We start from the raw sequence: 7,936 nt of genomic DNA, 5'->3' as shown, positions 1-7,936 counted from the left end.
ATGATCCGTCTACCACTGAGGATATTTCATGTCAGCACTGCGGTGGGTGCAAGCCGGAAGATATTTGGTTTTGTCATTTTCCCCTGTCCTTTTTATTCACCTCTATATTTAATTATAAATTAAATATAGAGGTTGTATAGAGGTAGAGAGCAATATAATGGTTTCATTGAATAATGAAAAAATTTAAATGAGCATTTGATAATGATATTTTCTTTAACAGGACATTGAAAGAAGATTTTTAGTGCAAAAATCTATGCACGAAGATCTCTTTGATTTGAAACAAAGATTAGTTAAATCTCTTAATGAATTGAAAACTCAAAAGAAACACCTGGACTCCAGAATGGCAATAGTAAAAGGAGTAAACACTATTCAACCCGAAAAGTACTCTCTTTTCTTTAAAAATAAATAAATAAGATAACACTTAGATAACTAAACTTAAATCAGTGTTTTACTCTGTAATCAATCATTTGAGTCATAGACACCAAAAGTGCTTATTTTTATACTTTCTTCATTAAAAAAAATTATCAGCATAGCTTTAGAAAAACTATCTTCATTTAAAAACTGCTTACTTTCATATTTTCTTTATTTACATAAAAATTATTAGCATAGATTAAGGAAAACACTCTTCTTTTTATTAAATTCTATATATAAATGTTAAATTAAAAATTTGAAATTTTCAAAGATGTTAAAGTGATCGTTTCGTAGACTAAAAATTAAAAACGTGCTGGTTTCTATATTTTCTTTATTTGCGCAAAAGAAAATTTGATAAATATGCATATACTATTAAAAATACTATTTTTTTTTTAAATTTAAATAAGAAGTAAAATGTCACATTCTCATAACGTCTTAACTTTGCAACAACTGGTAAAAGTATAGAGTCTATTAAATGTATATTTAGTTACATACGATTAATCCATTATACTTTTAAATTATATTTTCTTTACTTGCGTAAAAGAAAATTTGATAAATATACATATACTATTAAAAATACTATTTTTTTAAAATTTAAATCTAGAAAAGAAATAAAATGTCACGTTCTTATAACGTCTTAACTTTGCAACAAATGGTAAAAGTAAGGAGTCTATTAAATGTATATTTAGTTACATACGATTAATCCATTAACTTTTAAATTATTAATCATTCATTATACATTTTAAGCACAAATTTGTTATTGAAAATTGATAAGATGGAAAAAATTGCAGAATAGATCTGTGTTTGGTACACTGATGAATGTATTTCAGGAGAGGACTAAAATTATATTTCTTCTATTTAATTTCACATAAAAATAAACAAATAGTTCTATAATGAGTATGTTCGAGATGCTCTTATCAATTACCTTTTAAATAGTACCAGTTTTCAAGTGTAGATAAATTTTTTTCTTCAGAGATATGGTTGACGAGCTACAAATAGCCAAAAGTAGATATGAAGAACAAGAAAAAAGACGAAGCAATGCAAAATTAGAGCTTGAAAAGCTAAGATCCTTATTGAATGAAATAGAATCTCAAGAACAGGTGTTATTACAAGTATTGGAGAAACACTTTTCTGAAGTAAGTTGAACTAACTAAGGATTTGTGTCCTAAAAAGAAAAATGGCATAGTGCCCTTAGAATTCTTATCCTAAATTTGACTAGGTATCCATCAACGTAATTTAGTAATCAATATGATTTAAAAAATATTATAACATCAGATCATTCATCTTCATTGATACTTTAGAATTGAAATAAACAATATCTTTTCTAAAGTACTATTTAATAATATTATTCACAATTTCAAAATTTTTAAGTTCATATTTTGCATTAGCTCTTTGCTCAAAATTTTTTTCCTCCAATTTTTGTGATAGGTCACAAATTAACAGGTAAAAAGATATCAGAATAATAATTAAAAAAAAAACAAGTATAATAAAAATCTAAAAAAAAAAACATTTAGAAAAGTGCTGTTTCAAAAATATTAGAAACAGCATACCAGGAGAATATTTTACAACTCTACGAAAGTTCTTAGAGTTTGTTAGGAATGTTTTAACTCCATCTATTACTACACACATTTCTTAGCCGAAAATGTTCATCTATGAACTTTTTGGGAAAATGAATATTTTATTATTATTGACAGGCCATTCAAACTTTTTTTTAAAGAAAAGAATACATTTAGTTAAGACATTAGAACAAAATAAGAAATACAACTTTGATTACAATAAAAATCTTCAGCATTTTGTTTTTAAATAAAATGAAATCAATTTGAATTCATTTGTCTAGAAATAGGAAAAGATTTAAAAGAAAAAAAGATCTATAATAAAAAATAATTTTAACCTCAAACTTTCCCACCATTCTTGCAAGTATTAATATAATAAAAATATCATTGAATACAAGTATCCACATAGTTTATAAAAGAAGATAAAAGTAATGTAGGTAAATACACACCTTACTTTTTTATGTACTATACGTGTTAATTTCTGAAATTTATCTTTAGAGATAAAATAATCCAATACAGAGTTCTATTAACATTAAATCTCTTGATTGCAAAATATGATTAGTTTAAAAACAAGACTGAAATTCAGGTACAAATTTAAAATTTACTGAACTGTAAGAATCATCCCTTTGTTAATTCACTGCCAAATAATAATAACTAAATAAAAGAAATTTGCATATAAGTTTCTTTGAAAGTAGAGCATATATTTTAGTTTTAGATGATATTTGTTTATATTTTATAATTTTAACTTCTTAAAGAAGTCAATAAAATCTGATTAAAAGCAGATATTTATGCATTTGGTTAAAATTTGTGTACTGTGAAGATATAGTTAGAGAATGGGGTTCTTTTCTTCAAATCCTATGCTATATATAACGATCTTTACTTTATAAGGAATATTGCTAATAGTTTATTTTTAATCTCACAAATAAACATAACTAACTCCAATGTCCTTCTGAATATATTTCTGTCTTATATTTATAATTTTTCTTTAAACAGGTAAATGTTCCATTAGAAGAAAGGAATGCATCTGGAACTATCAAGAAAATAGAAAAAATACTGCAAACCAAATTAGAAGGAAAATACAAATATTAAAAAATATTTTTAAAAAAAATTTTAAAGTTAAAAATCATTTTATGTTCAGCGATTCAGATATTTTTTTTTTAATTGTCTTGATTATCAAAATTTTTTGTAACTAAGATTCAATAAAAGTTGAATCTTTTACTTTGTGGGTAATATCACTAAAAAATTTTATAATTCAAAAAATCAGGGAATAGCTAGAAATCACAAGGTTTCGTCCAAACTAACTTTCCTAGAAAAATGTAAGCCAGATAAATTACAAATAAACAATTCTTAGTACAAAAAAATAATAATAATAAATAAATAAAATAACTTTTAAAATAACCATTCCTTGTATTTCTAATGCTAATTAAGCTAAATACAAAAAAAAATTATCTCCATCACAACCTTTCTTAGTAAAATAATTAATGCTAATCTGTGTCTAACATGTCTTTAAAAATATTTTTGTAAGAATGTCAGTCATAGTTTGAAACAGTAAAAAAAAAATTAGAATGTCACTTAGCTTTATTTTTCATTCTTCTTTTCAATGGTGAATCATTTAAAAATCAATATTAAAAGTTGTAAATTACTTTTCACAAATCATTGAATTCTTTCATTTAATCATTTTCTTAAAATTTTTCAATTGTTTTAAGATAATAATTCAATCATATAAGAGTATAATTTCTTTTAACTGAAATAAAAATTTAGATATTTTGGCAGGAATGTAAATTTGATGTAATTAGCACATTTTAAATGTCCAGGAATATAAATTGAGTAAAATTTAATCAACAAGAGAACGCATCAAAAACTAAAGAAACACTATGAAAAATAAAACTAATTAGCAGTTATGCAATTGCAGATAATTTATTCAAATGATAAAATAATATAACGTCATTTAGCCAAAAGGCAAATAAATTGATTAATAAATATTTACACAAGTATCTTTGATATTAATCATACAGATTCTTCATGTAGATGGAGATTGCTTTTTCAGCAATTCTTTCTGAATTTTACTCATATCTGCTATAAGACTTTCTTCTAATTTAGAAAGACTTTCTTTTTCTTTTTTTAATGTTAGGAGACGTTCTTCCAAATTATTCATCTTATCAACAAATGAAGAAATCTGAAATATAAATTACAACTATTACATAATTATTCATCTTTTCAAAAGAAGAAATCTGAAATAACATTTATGATTGCAACAGTTTATGATTGATTAGTTCATGTTAACATTTTATGATTGCAAAAGTTTTTGAAACTTCATACAAAGGGGAAAAATAAGAAAAATATAATAAATTTCATTTGGGAACAAGCACAGGAGCTATTTAAATGTTGAAATATCTATTGTAAAGCTGCATTGATCAACAATATATTTTTACGTCATGGCTTGAGATTTGCCTATATATTTTAAATCAGATGTAATTATAACATATTTTTTCATGGTATGTATTATTAATTATGTCATAGTTTAAATATAGTTTCAAAACTAATGCTAATGTTTGTTGCTTCTAATTGCTGATTTTTGTTGTCTTTCACACAGCATCATGTTTAGTTTATAAGTTACCTTTTGATGTTCATCACAGTTTTATGCATTGTGTGATGTTTATCATTAAAATCATGTCTAAATCAGTGGGTCTGAAACCTTAATTTACGTACAACAATGCCAGACTTCAGTATGCACCATGCATTTCCAGATCATAACAGGACAATATTTTCATGCTTTTGGATAAAGCATGTAGCAGCCAAAAATTATTTTGAAATTGGTGCATCCTAATTTATAACTAATAAGAACCGCAGACAAAATCTGACATACCCTCATTTTTTGAACAAAATAAATTGATTCAGAATTTACTGCTTGTAATTTAATATGTTAATTGCAATATATCAACTTTGTATACATAACTATGTGGTCCATTATGTAACATTATATTTATGAGTAAGTAAAATCTCACATATGAGACTAATGCTATAAAAAAATACAGTAAGTGGCAAAAATACATCATTCAGTTCTTCAAATAAAATTAATCCTATTTGCATAATAAAAATAAGGCAAAAATTTATAAGATGTTCTTTATCTATCAAATATGCCTCATCAAAATTTAAACTGTTACTCTATCCGAAATTTTAAAATCTTAAAAAATTCCAGACCATAACAGGTCAATATTTTCATGCTTTTGGATAAAGCATGTGGCAGCCAAAAATTATTTAGAATTAGGTGCATCCCAATTTATAACTAATAAGAACCGCAGACAAAATCTGACATACCCCATTTTTTGAACAAAATAAATTGATTCAGAATTTACTGCTTGTAATTTAATATGTTAATTGCAATATGTCAACTTTGTATACATAACTATGTGGTCTATTATGTAACATTATATTTATGGGCAAGTGAAATCTCACATATGAGACGAATGCTATAAAAAAATACAGTAAGTGGCAAAAATACATCATTCAGTTCTTCAAATAAAATTAATCCTATTTGCATAATAAAAACAAGGCAAAAATTTATAAGATGTTCTTTATCTATCAAATATGCCTTATCAAAATTTAAACTGTTACTCTATCCGAAATTTTAAAATCTTAAATTCAGTTCTGAGAGCATAAGAAAAAGCAAAAGTGCTATTTATAAAACACTTAAATTAAATGGTAAATTCCATGTTAATCTTTTCCACTTATTCTAAAAAATTACAAAAAGAAAAATTGCTTAATAGTTTTCAATCTAAATCTGGTGTTAAACACCTAAATTTGAGTTATTAAAATAAAAACTCTAGTAAAATAGAGTAGAATAGTAAATTGAGTTAGTAAAATAGTTTCTGTGTCTAACATAATGAAATAATGTGTGCCAGTCAAGCTAATTTATATATATATATATATATATATAATACAAAAAGGATAAAAGAAAAGAGATATTAACGGAAAAAATTAAGAAAAAAATAATAAGTTTAATAAGTTTTAAATATAATAAGTAAAATAACTAAGAATAATAGGTTTTCTCCTTTAAAAATCCTTATATTTTTATTCTAGTTTCCTCTAGATTTTTATCTAATATGTGTGTGTATAATATGTATATAGCAAAAATATAATAAAAAGTGCTGTAAAACTCCTCAGCATCAAACAACAAAAATACATGATTCTGAATGAAACAAGTATAGGGTTTCATTACAGCAATGTGGCGAACAGCAAAAGCTGTAAGCCATGTTGCTATCGTCTGGACCCTACAAAAGCAATAAAAACAGGAGAAGTCAAAGATAATGACAATACAAAACCAAATTTTTTATTTAAATCCGTAAGCAGCGCATAACTAAACTAAATTCAAGTCCCCGTTCACATATACCACCACATCAACAGCCATCCTTCCAGACTAATGGATTGAAGTGGTGTGTCATAAATGAATATAAGTGAGGGCTACAGTTTAGGCATTTGTGGACAGTGTATGGTAAATTTAAACTTAATTTTTAAATTGGGCTTAAAGACGATTGACAAAATTAGTTGGAAAGTTATTGTGAACAAGTTTGGCTTTAAAATTATCCACTTCCAACTTAAAGTATGTATTATGTAGTTGGAATTATGGTTATAAATTCTTTTAAATCTGATAATATATCTGCTCGAATTTACGCCGGCAGCTTTTGAGTGTGTTTGTGTGCTAATAATAGCTTCTTTGAATCTTTCTTAACATTTTCATTCAGTATATATATAGCCTGGAATAAACAACAAACATAAAGTCAACAAACATAAAATAACATAAAATAAACATAAAGTCAACAACTATTATAGTAAAATTGTTCTTATTAAAAATAAAAAAAACAATGTTTTGGAATTCATACAAAAAATTTATTTATTGATTATAAATAAAATATAAATATATTTTAAAATAATAATTATTTTAAAAAAATAGATTTATTTGAAAAACAGATTTATTTAATAAATGATAACATCAAAATATACATACCTTTTCATAGGCTTGATCAGGACTTTCAATTGGGTTAGATCCTTTTTGATGGTTATCATCTGATTCTTTAGTACCATTCAATCCTAAAAAAAAAGATAGATATAGCATAAAAAATTAATTATACAGCTTCAAAAATGTTTGTATCAATCTTTCTTTACAAATTCCTGTATAAGATATATATCAAAATAAAATCTGGGTCAATCAAATCATTTCTCCTAATAATATCTATCCATAAATACAAAGTTGCCTCATTACCAGAAATTTCAAATCTGTTCTAAGATAACTTCTCACTTTATTTACTTAATTTTTTTTTAAATTTTAAACATCTGACATTTTGATATAAGTGTGTACAAATGGTTTTACAAAAAATACATATATATATATGTCCCACTATAAAATTTGTGTCCGCAGCATACAAAACTCAAAAATGGGTACTTATTGGTTATAGACACCTAGTAATAATGCCAGGTTCTCGTTTACATTAGTTACCAATATAAGCTTGTATATAGGATACCAATATAAGTAAATAAGTAGTTTATTAAAAATGGCTTTACTTATTTAACAATATAGAAATTTTTAAATAATAATAAGACGGCCAATAATAGTATGAAATGACGAATTTAAGTAAAGCTTATTAAATCCCTTATAATTCAAATATTGACGCTTTTTAGAAAATTACAGAAATCATTTCATAGTATGAGTTACAGGAACCAATGTTTATAGTGACAACAAGTCTAAGAGCCATTCCAAACACATGCTCTCCATAACCATACCAAAAAAAAAATATTTATCATCTAGGTAAATTTAGGTTTATTTAGGAATATAACAGTTTATTTAGGATATAATCTACTGCTGTTACATAACACTAACTTTACAATCATCAGAATTTATATGACGTAAAAAATAGAAATGATGAAGTTTTCAAAAAATTAAGAGGCGAGACAATTTTCATTACTGCAAAAAATAA

General features: G+C 24.9%; 2 protein-coding genes across 2 annotated transcripts; one reads left to right on the top strand and one right to left on the bottom strand.

Moving 5' to 3' along the window:
• The first annotated feature begins 131 nt into the window (after window positions 1–131).
• On the top strand, window positions 132–3,539 carry LOC122273110 (uncharacterized). Its single transcript, XM_043057170.2, has 3 exons — window positions 132–381; window positions 1,385–1,547; window positions 2,958–3,539. The coding sequence occupies exons 1-3, from the start codon at window positions 254–256 to the stop codon at window positions 3,051–3,053; spliced, it is 387 nt and encodes a 128-aa protein (XP_042913104.1). The 5' UTR covers window positions 132–253; the 3' UTR covers window positions 3,054–3,539.
• Window positions 3,540–3,855: 316 nt separating this feature from the next.
• Window positions 3,856–7,026, bottom strand: LOC107436194 (UPF0449 protein C19orf25 homolog; the record flags this gene model as incomplete). The annotated part of the gene is given in 2 exon segments (XM_043057171.2): window positions 3,856–4,140; window positions 6,970–7,026. Coding segments are annotated over 2 exon segments (213 nt in total), but the record flags the coding sequence as incomplete, so codon positions are not given.
• Window positions 7,027–7,936: the final 910 nt, after the last annotated feature.

Source organism: Parasteatoda tepidariorum, unplaced genomic scaffold, assembly GCF_043381705.1.
Source record: "Parasteatoda tepidariorum isolate YZ-2023 unplaced genomic scaffold, CAS_Ptep_4.0 HiC_scaffold_2433, whole genome shotgun sequence".
In the NCBI taxonomy this organism is placed as follows: domain Eukaryota; kingdom Metazoa; phylum Arthropoda; class Arachnida; order Araneae; family Theridiidae; genus Parasteatoda; species Parasteatoda tepidariorum.
Note: the sequence above shows the minus strand (reverse complement) of the source record. Positions and strands in the feature narration are given on the sequence as shown.

Coding starts and splice junctions, on each gene's coding strand:
- LOC122273110 (XM_043057170.2), top strand. CDS start 254: ATGCACGAAGATCTCTTTGATTTGAAACAAAGATTAGTTAAATCTCTT. Junction 382..1,384: donor AACACTATTCAACCCGAAAA/GTACTCTCTTTT, acceptor TTTTTTCTTCAG/AGATATGGTTGACGAGCTAC. Junction 1,548..2,957: donor TGGAGAAACACTTTTCTGAA/GTAAGTTGAACT, acceptor TTCTTTAAACAG/GTAAATGTTCCATTAGAAGA.